The 18,611-nt window shown below is 36.1% G+C and overlaps 1 protein-coding gene across 16 annotated transcripts in view; it reads right to left on the minus strand.

Moving 5' to 3' along the window:
- mark3b (MAP/microtubule affinity-regulating kinase 3b) overlaps positions 1-18,611 on the minus strand; it is a 62,410-nt gene that overhangs the window by 30,222 nt on the left and 13,577 nt on the right. For all 16 annotated transcript variants that reach the window (XR_014603436.1, XR_014603437.1, XR_014603438.1 and 13 more), the window contains exon 4: positions 1,351-1,399. Coding sequence is in view for 13 of the 16 variants with exons in the window: in XM_084091565.1 (XP_083947691.1) it covers positions 1,351-1,399 (49 nt within the window). In the remaining 3 variants the exon portion in view is untranslated. The remainder of the gene's footprint in view (positions 1-1,350; positions 1,400-18,611) is intronic.

Consider the following 18,611-nt stretch of genomic DNA (forward strand, 5'->3'; position numbering starts at 1 on the left):
TTTACACAGATATTCCCCCATTGCATTATTATACATTATATTCAACATTATATATAATATTTTAATGTAGTACTGACACTAAAACTCTGAAAACTTTCATTTTTTCTCACATAGTAATTTTTATTTTGGGTGAACTATTCACGATACATATTGTCACTATTCATGATACATATTGTTGCATTTTTGTATTGCGATATATTGTGACACGATGTATTGTTATACCCCTAGCCATTAATGTAATAAAAGTCAAAAAAAAAATTTTAGATCATATTTTGATTTGTATAAAATATAGTGGCAAAAGAAAAGCCACTTTGCATATTCAATTTAACAACATGTTGTCTTTATAATATCACGCTTACTATTTTAGTCACACAGTATAAATGAGTATTTATACACATCGTTCAAATGTTTGGGGTCGGTAAGATGTTTTCTTTCAGTCTCTTATGCTCACAAAAGCAATTTATTAATATCATTAAACAGTAATATTTTGAAATAAAATAACTTTTTATTAATATTTTAAGATGTAATTTACTCCATCTGTGATGTGTGTTGACAAAGCTGAATTTTCAGCATCATTACTCCAGTCTTCAGTGTCACATGATCCTTCAGAAATCATTCATATATGCTGATTTGATGCTCAAGAAACATTTCCTATTATCATCAATGTTGAAAACGGTTGTAGTGCTTAATATTTTGTGGAAACCGTGACTGCATTCAGGAACCTTTCCTGAATAGCAAGCTCAAAAGAACAGCATTTATTTGAAATTTAATTGTCCTGTAACATCATTTTTAATTAATTTAATGCATCCTTGCTGAATAAAAGTATTAATTTCTTACTGTATTCTTACCGGCCCCCACACTGTTGGTCCTATAAGATTCAGTCCCTTACGCTTAAGTTTCATGCCATTGCTGACCAGTGAGCATTCAGAAATAAACTACATATATTATAATAGGAAACAAGGGTCTTTCACGATTCGACACAAACACCCGCTCATGTCCGGGAATGGCAGATGGGGGTCGCTGAGGGCCAATAAAGGTATTGGGGCGAGAGAGGGGCCACACAGAGATGACATCATGAGACAGGAGAGGGGGGGGGGAAGGCATGTGCAGGCCGTCAGATGATGGATGCTCAACAATGGAACACACAGAGGCATACAGGAGTGCTTTTGTGCTGCCGGGAGGAGCCGGTCGGGCCGTCTGAATAGGAGCGGTGTGGCGGCTCTGGGAAAAGCAGAGGGAGTTCCTGCACAGGGGATTAGAGAGGCCTCCACTACAGTCCGCTTTGTGTGCCGCATTCCCAAACATCTCCACAGAGAGCTTCTAAAAACAGATTACTGTAGGACAACTTACCAATATTTGGATGATTTAGAATCTTCATTATTCTTACTTCCCTGAAGAGCTGCAAAAGAAGGCAGAATAAGAACAATTAGAGGATGAGATATTTACATTTACTGATGAAAACATAAGTGGTCACAATTCTAGGGAGATGCATAATATCTTTCTAAAGTTGAAGGTCAGAAAGATTAATTTTGAAAGAAATGAATACTTTCATTCAGCAAAGACGCATTAAAATGATCAAAAGTGACAGAAAATATTTTATTAATTGATTATATATTTATTTATATTTTATAATATAACAGTTTTCTATTTCAAATAATTGTGTTATTTTGAGCTTTCTATTCATCAGAGAATCTTGAAAAACATGTTACAGGGTTTCCACAAAAATATGAAGCAAAACTTTCTTGAGAACCAAATCAGCATATTAGAATGAGTTCTGAAGGATCATGTGACATTTCACAATATAACTGTTGTACATTCTCACCTATACCAATTTTCCATACCCATTGTCCACAACAATATTTGAAGGCCTATCCAATAAAAATATTTTTTTTTTGTTATAAAAATAATCAAATACTAAGTAATATCTTGATTTTAAGCTGTTTTAACTTATTTGTCTCATTTTAAGCCATCTTGAGGCCACTTTGGGAGTTTGTTGAGGCTCCCTGAGCGACAAGGCTTGTGCACCATTCAGAACTGATTGAGAATTGTATTTCTATTCCTGTTCTATCTTTCTCTCTCACCACATTTCTGTTCACTCCAGTCTCCGGACTCTTTCACCCTCAAAACATGCATCAATTTTCAATGGTCCAGTACGTACGTCACTCTGACGCGTGCGGTCACATACAAAAACACTGAAAGCATGAGAAAGAGTGAAAGGTACAAAATCTTTTGTGTCCATTTCACAGAGTTCAATAGGCAGTAGTCACTGCACAAGAAGAAACTAGCAAAAATCAATACGAGCCTCTGAGTGCAGGGCTAATTAAGCCCTTAGTCAGCCAGCAATGTACTAAACCCAAGCAATCTATACTAAAGCACTAGTACAAACACTTTAAACATGCTTTCTCACACGTCAGAACATGTGGACACGGTCAGGCACTCTAGAATAAACTGAGCCGACATCAAAGTGGACGTATGTGGCAGATGAACCCCAGAGCTGTAGTACAGTAGCCGCCCCGAGCGCGCCAGATCTAAATGATGGCGTCTCATTTCAACAGGCTAGAGTGTAAAACTCTAAAACTCAGCCTGTGACTTTAAACATGAAAAGCGGTAACACAATCTGTTCGTACAGCCATTGTGTGCAGTTTATTTTCCACACAGATAGCTCCGCTTTATTTGCTGCTGCTGAATTTACAGCGCCATAGCAAAATAAATCATATTTCACCCAAATATGCAGGCTTCACTGAATGTGATGAGACGAAAAAAGTAAAGGCAGGCAGCATAAAACAGCCATAAAGAAAATTTAGAGTTACAATTCATGTGCCGGATGTTGAAATGAATCATGAGTTTGTGAGTTATTGGCTTGAATCAGCCTGATGAATACCATCGCCTCGCTTCAGAAGGCCTTTATAAACCCACTGAAGTCATATGGATTACTTTTATGATGGATGGATGGATGCGCTTTTTGTAGCTTCAAAGCTATATTCAATGCCATTATAAAGCTGGGAAGGGCCAGGACATTTTTAAATGTTACTCACCGATTGTGCTCGGCTGAAAGAAGAAAGTCATATTCACCTAGGGTGGCTTAAGGGGGAGTAAATTATGGGATCATTTTTAGTTTTTTTGGGTGAACTATTCCGGTCATAAAGATTCACAAAATCATCAGTTTCTGTTCGAATTAGACGGACTAATCTTTTCCTGAATGAACTCACTAAATTTGACTGAATTCAAATTTGTCTGACTCAAAATAAAACAAGAATTTGTGTATTTAAGATTTGTGAACAGTTTTAAAACTGACTGGTTGATTATACGACAATAATGAAATATTCAATTTCATTAATAAAAACTAAATCTTTAAATTTATAAATCACAAAATAATAAATCGCAAAATAAATAAATAAATTGCGCACAAAAATAATATTGTTTTTATATTATATAAATTGTATTATACATTTATATGCAGAATTTAGTAAGAAACACTGATTCTACCAAAGCATAAAAACACTCCTCGGTGGTTCCGTGATAATCGGGTCCTGATAACAGGCTGATGGTGTTTAAACTGGCAAAACAGATTACACAGACCACGGTCTGGGGCTTTTCCTCTCAGAGAGCGAGATGCTGGAAGCACATGGTCTAGAGAAGAGCGCACAGAAGTCGTTTCAGCCCGCAGCCACACATTAAAGAACGCTAATTAAAGAGAGCGAGGTCTCCGCTAATGAGCGGAAGCCATCCAGACGGAGATGGGCATGTCGAGCGTCTAGAGGTGGAACATCAGCTGTTTAACATCACCATATGCAAGTGATGAGTCATCAGTATCAGAGATGGGAATGACAAACTGTGGACGGCCACCCAGAGCTTCCTGTTTAGATGACAACACAGCACATTGCTGGCTGGGAGTGTAAAGCAAACACTCATTGATGACACATTTAGGCGTTCAGGAGAAAAATATGAAATAAGAATCATTAACTTGCAATAAAAATGAAAACTGATAATTAAAAATGATTCACGGCATAATTTTTTTAATTCCTGAAAAGTGACTCAAAACGTTTGGATTATGCTACTGAATTAGTTTAAACTACACTCAAAAAAAGAAAAAATAATAATAATTTTACATTACTTTTTATAAAAAGTAAAATTATAAAATAAAATTATTTTAGTATATGTTATGATCTACTTAAACACAAATAAAAGTAGAGATTACAATAAGATACAAAACATAATCAAAGTTTGTCACAAACCGTCACAAACCCTAACCCTTAAATTTCAACTTATGAAAATAATAATAAAACAATAATTGTTAAATAAATCAAATAAAATGTAGTGTATGTGTAGTATCAATTATATCAAACAAAGGTGAATAATCACCTAAATTTTAACTTATGAAAATAATTCATAACTTAATACAATAACAGCTTAATAAATAAATACAATGTAGCATGTGTAGTATCAATTTGATCAAAATAGAACAATTTGTTTTCACTAAATAAGGACTTAAATTTCAACTTGTGAAAATAATAAAACACTGTAATAAAATAATAATTAAAGTGTATGTGTAGTATCAATCAGATCAGACTAGAAGAGCGGTTTGTTTTCAATAAATAATTACTTAAATTTTAACTTATTATAAAACTTAAAACTTAATAAAATAACTGTTTAAATAAATAAAGTGCTTGTATCAATCAGATAAGACTAGAGGAATGAGTAACACTTTAGTTTAGGGTCCAATTCTCACTATTAACTAGATGCTTATTATTAGCATGCATTAATTCCTTATTCTGCATAACCATATTCTACATTCCTTAATCCTACCCAATACCTAAACTAAACAACTACCTTCCTAACTATTAATAAGCAGTAATTAGGAGTTTATTTATACAAAAGTTGTAGTTAATAGTGAGAATTGGACCCTAATCTAAAGTGTGACTGAAGAATGATTTGTTGATGATCTACAGACTTCTATTATGCATCCTTTTTGAATCTTGACAGCTCCAGTCCCTCATAAATTATAATCATATGGGGAAAAATGAGCAGTAGGTTTGGAATGAGATGAAGGTGATAACCTACCCGTCTACTTCATCAAATTCTAGATGGCCTGAATGTTCTCCTGTAAATAACACATGGTGCAGATGCCATGCTCTTCAACATCAAGTGCTTGATGCTGGGTGTGTATAGTGTGTAGGTGTGAAGCTGCACTGAGACCGCCTGCAGAGAAAAGCTTTCTCTACGAAACATGCACTTTTTGTAAATAGATGCAATCTTCTCTGTAACGCATCCAAAAAAGCAATCAGCGCAGTATTTTTGAGAAGCGCTCCCATGCATGTGCGTTACCGTGCACATGTTCGTTACTGTGCCATTAAAGCACAATTGCAGCATGCACTTTTGTCCATATGCGCATCTCTAAAACGTGTGGTTTTCACATGCCCTGAAGTGGCAGCTACTTCCTGTTTCTCACAATGAATACTCTCAATGGTGTTCTGTGGGAAAAAAACAACAGCACTTGCTGAATAATTCACTAGTTTCAAAGTGATGACGCTCCTCTTTGCAATCATTGAAGACCCTCTGCTTTTGCCATTGGTTCTACGCCTGGGAAAAAAAACAAGATAAAGTTGCATGAATGTGGTCAATTCATCAGACACAGTCATGAGGAGGCAGAATGAGTCAGGTTGGTAGGTTAAATGACTTGGATCATTGGTTGATGCCATCTAGGAATCTCAGGAGTAACCAAAATTTAACCATAACCAAAAGACTTAACTCATTCAGGTCTGGCCCACTTTTCATGATCCAATCAATTCACGCCCTACATTTTTTTTCCTCAATGAATATCCTGTTTCACTCAGTACACTGAATAAATTTGGTGCAGGATTTTCACTGCTTTTGCTAGCAAATTATAACAAATTATTACATTGAATTAAGCATGCAATTTTGAAGTAGAAAGACTGAAATAGCATTTTCTTGTCAAATGTACTCTGATAATTTTGGTTTTATTAACAAGTTTGAGAAAGTGAAATAGTATTTTCTTGTATAATCTGTTTTATTTACAACTTTGAAAACTAAAGTTTACAGTGCATGTTAAATTACGAACAATAAGAACCAATGAAAAGGGCCACAGATGCATGTCGAGTCTTATAAGCACACACAGGCTAGTTTGTGAAACCACAGAAAACAGCTCATCTCTACTCAGAGCTTCTGAAGTGACAGGAAGAGGTTTTTGTCGGCGCTGTTCTATTTGCTTAAAAGCCAAACAGATTTGCATAATCAGGTTTTGAGAATTAAATGTAGGCCTTTCAATAGAATACACTAGTGAAATTAGTTATAAAATAATATCCGTAAGGAATTTTCCAACCATAAGAGCAACTAAAGTACTTAAAGTAATTAATCACCTGAGCCGTAAATGCCACGTGACTAATCACTCTGGAGATGTAGAAAATTATATTATGACAACGTGTGATTGGCTGATGGAACGTGCACAATACTAAACTCGACTGAGCTGTGACTTCAAAGACGGCAGACAGGAACAATTACAAGCCCAATTCATGCTTTTAGTTCCAACAAAGAACCAGTCACTGGTAAACATCTAAAATAATGAGATAGGAGCTATTTTTAGCCAGGTAGATTTCTCCAGAAAACAATATGAGGTTACAAAAATAAATAAATAAATAAATAAAAATACATATACACTATCATTTAAAAATGTGGATGCTGAAAAGGATGCTGTGAAGATGGGCCTGTGAAGGAAAAGCAAAAATGCAAGCTAATTTCCTGAGGTTAGTAAAATATCCCCGCCCACCACTGTACAAACACCAATCGCACGCTGGCCACTCTGGATAGCAGTGGAGAAACAGGAAACACTTCAGCGGTCCCTCAACAATCACCCCACACTCCCCTCCTCTCTCAGCACATCTCATAAACAGGAACTCCCTCACAGAGATGTACTCATTTGTACTGACCTAGAAAGAGAAGGGCTGTCCACGCTGCACACACAGTTTTTACCACCACAAATACACAAATACACAAGCTGCTGCGGTAATATCGATGAGCGGTTCACAGGGATGCTGGTCCCTAATCAACTGGTTATTCTTAACTGACAGTAAGAATTTTGACCAATTAATACTATCAGTTAGACGGTTTAAAAAAGTAATTTAAGTCATTATATAAAGTCTACGGCTGTCACTAACAATTATTTTGGCAATCGATCGATTACTTTGACAGTCGAGTAATCGGATACTTTTTGTGATAAAAATCTAAAGAGCAATGACCTAAGCCTTTAAAATGATTTAAAATGCATTATAACAATGAGGCAATAAAATTTGGTTCAAATAAAGTATCAAAAGAAAGTAATCATATAGTTTTATAGAATAATTTTAATATATCGTGCATCCTTAGAAAACGGTCTAATAGTGCAATTCATGGATTCTCGTCTGTGGAATGCACCATTTCAGGTATTTTGCCGGTTACTGCCATTTAAATCGAGTACTCTAATCGAAGAAGAATCGTGACAGCCCTAATAAAGTCATTTTCAAGACATTTTAAAACGTTTGCTGCATGGTTAAAAAAAAGAAAAGAAACGCTAGTACACATATAAACTGCTTTTTTTAGAGAGAAAAAAAACAACTCTCATATAAGTCACATTTTATTAATGCATTCAGAAATAATGTAAAATACTAATAAATAAAGTTATAGCTATTTTAGTTTCCCTCACGCCACGACAAATCCATGTGTTAGTCAAAAATCTCAACAATACTGTACATGTACACACACTGACTACATAGTAGAGAACGATTCGATAGTAAAGTGTCAGAACCTATTAAACTAATGGACAGATAATGTACAATAACTCATTATGCAACTCTACACAAGAACAAACACACAATATTAAAAGGGCCATTTCATGCCTTTCATTTTTGAAACAATACATAAAACTAGGGCTGGGTAAAAAATATCGATTTCTCGATTTTAATCGATTCTCATTTTTACGAAACGATATCGATTCTTAAATCCCAAGAATCGATTAGTCATCCTGTTTTCAGTTGATGAATGAATGGAACATTGTTGCGCGCATTCCCATTCAATAAATCGCAATAATCTTTGTGCTTTGTTATTATTAATAATTAATTAAGTCTCAGATTTCAAATTATGGCCATTTTCTTATGAAATTCAAAAACATAAATACCGTTTTGGCGCTGTGGCGTGAGATCGCTCTTGCTCAGCTCAAGAGAAGCAGCAACGCGGAGCGCACACAATCTTCTCTTCCGCCTTAATATTATCCGTTACAGCGCGAAATAAACATGAATGAACATCTGAAAGTGTGTTAAAAGGTAGAGTACAACTTATCGAAGTCCGTATCATGTCACATGGAATCGCTCAATCAGTGTTTCAACCGTGGAAAGACGTTAGTAAACAATGTCATGTAACGTCACATTTACCTAAAAAAAACATATCCAGTGACCATAAACTCATTAGTCAGCTAGAAAAATTAACTCTAGAGAGGAGCATTTTGTTAAATATATGCACCATATTCATTATAATTTTTAATGTTCTTCAATATTTAATGCATGTTTGAATAAATCTGGAAAGTTTTTTTTATGACAGCCACCATTTAAATTTGTATATAATTTCATATAACTTTATTATTATAAAAATAAATAAGTGTATTTTAAGTGTTTGTATACAAATCAGTTTTTTACCTTCAATATTATAGTCGGCTAATGAAGCCTATAGGCTACAACTGACTCCCATAGTTTACAAAAAATAGTTAAGAGATTTGTTTTCCTTGAGAAAATTAACAATGTTTTGTACCTGATATCCAAAATAATTGATATTGAATCGAATCGAATCGTAATCGAATCGAATTGCAAGCTTGTGAATCGAAATCGAATCGAATTGTGAAATTTGTGTCAATACCCAGCCCTACATAAAACCCAACTTTGCTTACTGTAATAAAAGGAGCCATCTCTCTTTGACTTTATGATCTTTCAAAGAGAATGGCCCTATAAACCAAAAACCACAACAGGAAGTCAAGCTCAATACGCGTGCTACATAACACACAAACATATGACTCAAACTATATTTCCCACTTCAGTCAACACTCAGATCTCAAAAGCTCATTTAGTTCCTTCTCGGGCAGGAGGAAAAACATTGTCCACCTAATTCGGATGACTTTTGGACATTTTAGAAAAGGATCATGTGAAAGTGGGACACACAGACACATTTAGGTAGAGAAAATAATCCACAGATGAAGGATATGAGGCAGCTTTAAGCGCTCACTCAATCGCCAGGGTGATATTTATTTCCTAAAAGACATTTTCTTTTCCTCTTTTGATAACTCCAGGCTGCCATCATCCAGGTTATTGGGGCAAGTTATAAAGAGCTTCCCACTTTTTTGGGGGGGGCACTGAAAAAGTAATATAAAACCAGTTTGGATGCACTAAAGGGTGAATAAACACAATTACTGAACATTAGAAGATTCGCTCAGAGGAATCTCTCGGCTGGCCTAATTGGACAAGAGCCCACTTTTCCTCGCCAGCATGTTAACGTGTTTGTGTCTTTAACTTCCTCCATGGCTCATTTCCCCGTTTAAGGTGCATGCAAACAGCACATACCGCTCCACTTCTGAGAACATGAAACGCTCTCAAATGGCTCATGAAGAGAGTTAGAATGCTTGGCGGCAAAAACAGAATGGCTTGGTTGTCATGGCGTATTCCTGATTACATTTTAGCGCTTCATTAAGTGCCTGTTTTAGGATCTTCTAGAAAGCACGAAAAGAGCCATAAAAGAAAAAGATGCAATAATTACATTGTATATTTTTCTGAAGGTAATGTGAGTGGTGCTTGTTCTGAGCGGTTGCCAGGACATTGCTTTGCGGTTGCTAATGTACTTTTTTTTTAGTACATACACTACCGTTGGAAAAATAAATACTATGGAAGTCAATGGGGCACATCAACTGTTTGGTAACCGACATTCATCAGAATATCTTCTTTTGTGTTCAGCAGAAGAAAGAAATTCATACAGGTTTGAAACAACATGAGGGTGAGTAAATAATGACAGTATTTTCATTTTTGGGTTGAACTAACCTTTTAATACCAGGTGGAAACAGGGTCTTACTCACCCTCATGTACTGTATGTGACCTTTTTCCCCTCTGTGGAACACAAAACAAGAATTTTAAACTGAACTGGTTGCTTTTTTATGAGAAATAAATGGGACTGAGGCATTCAAGCTTAAAAAAAAGACATAACATTTGAGGAGAAGATTCTCAGGTTTCCCACACAAGGCCATTGCATGATTATGAACCACTTTAATAATGCAGCGAGTGACCAGAACAATCCTCCACTTTTCTCTTTTCACGCTTGTAACAACATGAGGATGAGTAAATGACAGAAAGTCTAAATTTGTTCTCTGAGAAAGTTTTTTGTAGCCGTCACAATCTCGCTCTATCTCCATCTCACTTTTTTAACAACAAAGAGCGTATTAGACAGAGAAAGGTGAATAATTACATTAGGCAGTTTTTATGACAGCAAATGCAGACATGCTAGAGTAAAAAAAAAAAAACTTCAGGGACTCAAAATAGAAACTTCAAGATCTAAATATTTAGATGTTCCTTTGTTCAAAACTATGGAGCTTCTAGGTTTAGATGTTGAGTTGCTGGAGAATCAGCTTTGATCACAGCCAACTGTTCACAAGTCATTCACTGTGCCAGACGCACACACAAGACAAGACGGAAATAACCAAAAGATAGACTAAATACCAGCCGAAACAACAACCTGAATCTAAACAAATATCAAAGACACTAAAAATCCAAGCTGAAATGAAAGGCGCATTTCAAAGAAAAACTGTACGCCCAAGCATAGTTTTATAACAATGTACAGTATAAAATGACTTTGAAAGAGTTCAAATATGTCAATCAATTGAGGAAAGCCACAATTTCGGTTAACAACGTGACATAGCTTTAGCTCCAATTGGACACGACTCACTTGCCATGACGGAATTAGGTAAATTTGAGTTTCCCAGACAAACTTTGTGGTAATCCTGTCTGAATCAAACAAGAATGTGTTTTCCCCTCGCACAACCTTGGTAAAAACGAAGGCGCAAATTATCAACTGTTTTTCAGTTAATTCTGGGGAAATCTAATCTCATGCAGTATATGAATCATTTCACAACGCTTCTCCAAACTATCCTCGAATAACTAAAGCTTCAAGATAACGTGTTTTGCTGCCTGGTGCGCCTTTATTATGACCTATTTGCCAACATTCTGGGTTAAAAAAATACTATTAGTGGTTCTAGTAGAGCCAGTTGAACTACATTATTCAACATTATAGTAATTATTTACTAGTTATAATAATTCTTTCAATAATTATGAATCTCTCTTAAATATGTACACTGCTGTGCTGCATTTTCATTATTCTTTGATGAATATACAGTTTAAAAGAACAGCTTTTCTTTGAAATGGAAATCTTTTGTAACATTATGAATGTTTACGGTCACTTTTTGACCAATTTAATGCATCCTTGCTGAATTAAAGTATTAATTTCTGCAAAAAAAATAAAAATAATTTGCTTAGATGCTTGTTTCACAGAAATTTTTGCATAAATTTAATCCCAAATAACCAAAAGTTTAATCCCATGAGTCAGTAAGGGATATGTTGAAGTCACATTAGGACGCTCTTTCAGAGCTACACACACACACCGGGATGGCTTGAATGCATTTAAAGCAACATCCCTAATTGGTTTAATCATCAGGTCTACCCTTGTTTGAAGAGAAAAGGGGCAAAGGTGTCAGGATTATGCAGGGGTCGGTCACATCGCATCCTATCCGGTGCAACACCACCCAGATGGGCTGAAAGCTCTCTTTTTCTCTATTGTCTGTTTATCCTCTTTTTGTTTTTGTTCCGTTTGTGTGTCGAGGATGGAATATTTTCTTCATATCTGCCTCTCACTCTGTGGAAAATTTTTATTAGATGCCAGCCAGACCTTACAGTGCACAGGTCGTGTTTCCTGGAACTCCAGCTGCTCGCACGCTTTTGAGTTACTGTCTATGATGCTTACTATTTAGAACCACATTTGAAGTTAACAACATAAGACATTACATGCATGCAATGCATATGGGCGGGAGAGAAATTTGTAGTTATTTCTAAGATAGGAGCTTATAGTCTGGATGTGAGTATCATGCAACATCATATGCTCTGGATGTGTGCATGTATGTGATTGTGCAATTTTACCGTTATTTACACATATTTCATGGACTTATGTCTTGAAGCCTTTAGGACTCTACAATTGACTTTTCAGTCAATTCTTATGAAAAGATTTTTAATGAAACGAGACCAGATTTAGTTTTAGATTATTACTATTTTTTAAACCCTTTTTGCAGTTTTTTTATTTATTGTTTTACTTTATTGTTGTTTATTATTATTATTATACATGTTGTTTTATTTTTTTCATTTTTCACTTTTTTATATTGTTTTAGCTGGTATGGCATTAAATTACAGTAAGGTAAAGTTTTGGAGGATTTTTTTTTTTTTGAAAATGGTTCTAAATATAGGAAAAATATGATGGTGAAATTCGTGATTACAGCATTCTTTGAAGTGCCATGTACCATTGTATATGGAAATCACACAGTACTGTGCTATTAATATCTGATACTTAAACCATGCAGCACAAAGGCTCTTACTTCCCAAGCTTTCCTGTGTACTTCATTCTTTTGGATATGATTTGTTTTTAAAAAAAATGCAGTGAGAATTGCTTAAATACAATTTCTAAGTGCTGCTGTTAGAGGAAGGCACACCAGAGAAATTAAACAATAAAAAGGCAAATCTGGTTGATGGAATAAAAACAGGAAATGGGAAGTCCATTATGGAAGTCCAGTTGGCAAAACTTGAGATAAAAAAGAACAAAGTAGCAACTTGAAGATTTGCATGTCTGGCTAGCGGAGCGACCCAAAAAGTCCTGCCTTTGTGCTTGAGGATTTGTACTACCACATTTGTGCATTTTACATCTTTAAAAAGTAATTGACGTGATCTTGCTTCTTTATTCATATTTTCATTTGATAACCGAAGGAGGACAGGAATAATAACCAATCCAGATGTTACAAAATCTCAGGGCAAATCCAGACATAATTAGTCAGACAAGTAACAAATGGACCTGCACAGATGCATTGCTTTCTGGATGATGCAAGCACGAAATGAGGTCAATGCCAGCGGGAAGACAGGCCCGCAAAACGCTGCCAGACTGCAGAGGTTTTGTGGCTTTGAACATTCCTGAACCTTTGCTTTGCCATTAGGGATGCACAATATTGGAGAACAATTATATATATTTAAAAAAAAAAATACATTTATTGCGATATGAATAAAAAACCCAGGAATTTTCACCAGATGAGTTGAAAAATGAATCATTGTAGAGTGAGGTGATTTTCTGGGGATGTGCATCTGCATAAAAAATAAAATATTCTTTATGAAATATAACTTTTACTTTGAGGTAATCCTTGTAGGGTTAAACGATTTAGGGTTCGGGTTCATACTTGGGTATACTTTTTCCAAAAAACAACTCAAACCTTTTAAGCAACCATAAAGTGAAAAAAAAAAAAACAACCTCTTTTCACTAGAGTTTTGATAGGTCGCATTCCCACTGTTTTCAACAATTACAAAATGACTACAAAATAATAATATTCTGCGTTCACGCCATGTCATAATCACCGCAATTTCGAGAAGACAACACGTGACGTTCTACTCTGAGTGTTCATAATCTCCTCTTACTGGGAATTACGTATTTCTATGGCACCACTATCAACGCCTAAATGAATTTGCAGTGATCAGGTGGTACAGTGGTCACATGGTACAAGTAGGAGCTCTCAAAAAAATCCCCAGCTTACAAGTAGTAATTACGAGCTCTACGAAGACGTGTTGAAATCTCGTAATTATGACATGCAGTGAATGCGCCTATAATTATTATATGATCTGATTGTAATTATTTAATAAAAACATTGAGAAAAAAAATGGGATAATACTACTGTAAAATAAAAATAATTTATCTCACTGTGAAATTACAATACTAATACATGTCTTCATTTTCTAACAGTAAACCATTAGGCTTTTATTTTGATGGGTTGGTGGCAAATAAAAATATAGTAGTCAACATTTGAAGTGGATCAAAACCTTTACCCGTTCAATACCCGTTCTTGTCTTGTCCGTTCAACTTTTTTGATCCACTTCAAATGTTGACTACTGTATGTGCGGCTGAATGAAGAACGACACTGTTTGTTAATTGACATGCAAGCAGTATTTTGCATATATTTATTTAATTTAAACATAGCCTGCGCGATTTGACAATTGTACTAAGCCAGGGGTGCCCAACCCTGCTCCTGCCGATCGACTGTCCTGCACAGTTCATCTCCAACCCTAATCAAACACACCTGCCTTTCATTTTCAAGTGATCCTGAAGACCTTAATTGGTTGCTTCAGGTGTGTTTGATTAGGGTTGGAGATGAACTGTGCAGGACAGTCGATCGGCAGGAGCAGGGTTGGGCACCCCTGTACTAAGTCATATTGCTACATCAATTTTATTTTCACAGATCATGCAGCCCTATTACCCATCCAGAAGAGCGCCTGTACTTTAAGAAATACCCCTGCCCTTTCCTCATGGCCACACACAAACGAGAGGCTGAACCAGAAATAAACGCATTTGAGCAGGTGCTGTACGATTTTGCTGTGGACCAAATCAGAGCGATGTGCTCAAGAATGAACTTCAGATTTAAGTCTTCTCTGAGGAGAGAAATGGTGACTCATTCCATTTTCATTCACATCCCCTGATCTCAGATGTTCCTCATTCACTAGCTGCAAGAAAGAGTGCGAGTTTCTAGGATACCGGTGGCAGAAAAAAATTAATAATAATCATCGCTGAACGGAACTTCTCCTTTACATCGACACCCACGCACACCCACATGCGCAGTCTGAAAACACGCAACGATGACGTTCACCCGCTTCTTTTAGCTATTGAGTGCTCGGCGTGCTTCCGTGCTCTCAACCTTGACTCGATCGCAGCGCCTGTCGATCGCTGACTCCAACCTGTTATTCGTACATAAAAAGAGGTTAATTTTAAACGAGGAGATGGAACTAGAACCAGAGGCTGTCTTCCCACTCTCTACGGTTGCGTAAGTGGTCGCACCAACGCAAATACAAACGGCATCGGTGAGAGACGAAGAAGAAAAAGCTCTGGGAAGCACAGAAGTGGTCATTGTCTGTGAGAGGGCCTGAGGTGTGTGGGTGGATGCTGTATTTAAATAGTAAGGTTAATGGCAAAGCGCTGCGTGCCAAATGAAACAGCTCCAAGACGTGTAAAAACTGACTCAGTATTAAGCATAGCAATTTTCCTCTATATATTATTTATTGCATGTTTTTTAAAATTGCACTGTAAGCAGCAATAGGATCTTAGAGTGCCTTTTGCTTAGTGATGAACCGCAAAGATAACTGCAAGTATCCTAAATACGTACATTTTTTAAATTGGGGATTAAAGACCCCAACAAACAAACAAATAAATAAAAATACTATATAATAGTAATAATAATGGTGTGGTATGAGATGTTAAATAAACGCTAGAAAATATGTATACTCCCCAATAAAATGCATACATTTATTATTAAACAGAATAATAATAATAATAATAATAATAATGTGGTATTGGATGCTAGATAAATTAATTAAAAAAATTATATGCCCTCAAATTCAAGGTACATCATTGATATTTTTGCTTTATTGTCCCAGAAGAGAAAGACTACACATTTTAACCGCATATAAAAGGTTATTTTGTCAATGTTTAGGAGTACACTAACATAGAGATTACTTGAAAGCAAAAAGAGATTAACTACAAGCCACAAAACTCTAATTGTGATTTGGTGTGGTCTTTAATTGTACATATATTAACAGCTAAAAACACCTGAAATCAACTAAAACATAAATAAAGGGTTAGTTGACCTAAAACTTTTAATTCTGTCATTATTACTCACCCATTACATTACACCATTACACCCCATGTCATTACAAACACGAAATGTTCATCTTCTGATCATAAATGAAGATATTTTTAATAAAATCTGAGAGATTTCTGTCCCTCCATTGACAGCTATGCAACTGACACTGACATTTCAAAAGGTTCATAAAGAGATCATAAAACTAATCCATATGAATTGAGCTGTTTAGTCTAAATTTTCTGAAGAGACACGATCTTTATATGTTCAATCTTTGATTCACATTTAAACAGTCATCAGCGAACATAAACAGAAGCTCAACCGAACCTGCTTGACGTACGAGAACAAAACCTCATTTGTTCTTGCAGAAGCTCAAACGTGATGCGTAACACAAAAATGAATCTCATTGATTCTCCGTGAGCTTGGAACGACATGAGGGTGAGTAATTAATAAAGTTCACCCTAAAATTAAAGTTCTGTCTTCACTTACTCATCCTCATGCTGTTCCAAACCTGTATGACTTTCTTTCTTCTGTGGAACATAAAAGAAGATAATCTGAAGAACATTGAAGAACAAAACAACATTGTACCCCACTGACTTTCATTGTATGGATGAAAAAAGACAGAGGCATTTTTTTCAAAATATCTTCTTTTGTATTCCACAGAAGAACGAAAGTCATTCAGGTTTAAGAGAACGAGTAAACAATGACTGAATTTTAATTTTGGAGTGAACTATCCCTTCATTAAACTTTGCTATAGCATAACTATGATAATAACCTCTTTATTTGTGCAAGGATTGTTATGGACTTCAGCAATATGGGTCAGACATTTAGACACATTTTAGCACTGCCATCCAAACCATTGTCTGGGGCGGTCCAGTACTGACAACCATCCACTACTGACAATATTATTGTTTAACCAAACGGGGTCATCACTTCCCATTCACTCCCACATGTCGGTCTCATCAAGTCCAAAGAAGAAAACAACAATCCACCTACACAGCAAACAACTCTCAAGACCTCCGCCAAAGATCCATACACAGATAAACGGCCATTATAAAAGGTTGTTTTGCACCTGATGCTGAATCTAATGCTTACATGAAAAATAAGATGGGGATAGAAACATAAAGATGAATTCAGAAATTCTTCTAGTCAATTGTAAGAAGAAGAAAAAAAAACATTTCAACATTCAGAAAGTCTGGACTCCATTGGCCAAGGACAGTCCAAAGAGGACATCTGATATGTACAGCAACCACAGTTCATTTCGTTCGGCGTCATGTTTAGAGACATGAAAATGTCCCTATGATAACAGACCGGCATGCATCTAACAAATTGTTCATTCAAGAACGTTGTGCAAGTTCACTGCAACAATGGCGCCATGAATTTCACATACTTTTGAAAATCCAGTGTTTAGTTGATCCTGATAAGCTCTCATTGAGTGCGTTTACATGCACATTCTTAACTCGGTTATGCATAATAAGCTGATAATGCACGTGATCATGTAAACACGTTAACCCGTTTTCTTTTATCGGAGTAAGGTCATAAATGGCTCAAGCATAAACTGAACGTCACAGCTACATTTTTGGCCCTTACGAAGATTTTGCTCAGCATGTAAAAGCATTAACTTGCTTTCTGTCGTGATATGTGACAGGAACGCACGCGTCCTTACTGTGGATTTAAGACTCTGCAGTAAGGGAGGAGGAAATACATCGCAAACTCAGACTCTTTCTTAACCCAAAAAATTATAAAAGTGCTCTCATCTTGTGCAGCAGAAGAAGAAGTGGGAGCCTACAGTCAAAATGCTGCATCATAACTGCATGAGAGGATAATATATGGGCTGTAAGTTTCCCGCTGACATGCTGCAATACTCTTCTTCGATTTTTTATGCTTTATTTAACATCACAACCGACACAACAAATGAAATAACCTGGTTATTGGTTTGCATGTAAACCCGGACAACTGGTTATTTCAATAAGCTGATTTTTGTGAGTTATCAGTGTACTGGTGTGTATGTAAACGTGCTCATTGTCACAGTTGTAAACGTGACGGTTTTCTTCTTCCATGAGGGGGTTTGGCATCCCGACAGCTTCGTTTCCAGGACAGTAAAAGAAAGCGACACAGATGTCTCCTGGAAATCCTGTAGAATTCAACCAATAAGATGAGAACTTTGAAATTCCCAAAGTGTTTCCCATTTTGTGTGCAATATGCATCAGACTTTCAGCCAAAGGTCCGTAGGCATGACATCTGAGGCTGAGACTACCATTACCCCAACATCCCCTTTCCCCGTTATAATACGAAAGATCAGACATGAGATATCAGAGCTATGAAATGTCAAGCAGTGAAAGTGAGTTACGGCTGCAGGGTCTGAATCAGCAATGATGACTCAGCCTCCCGCCCAGGACTATGGAGTACAGACGGACAGTCATTTAACACTCCCGCTGACATGAGTTATGAGCAGAGATGGCAAACATCTTAGCAGAGGGTGAGATAAATAATACAAATGAAAAAGTATACTATGGAACAATAAAAAAAAAACCTTGACACCAAAGAATTGACTTTTGAATTTTCATTAACCGAAGCATTTAGACCAAATTAGTCATATTGCTTGTAGTCTCGTCGGGTTCAAACGTACACTACTGTTCAAAAGTTTGGGGTTTTGAAAGAAGTC

The sequence above is a fragment of the Abramis brama genome (genome assembly GCF_963993115.1).
Source record: "Abramis brama genome assembly, chromosome: 18".
NCBI classification, from domain to species: domain Eukaryota; kingdom Metazoa; phylum Chordata; class Actinopteri; order Cypriniformes; family Leuciscidae; genus Abramis; species Abramis brama.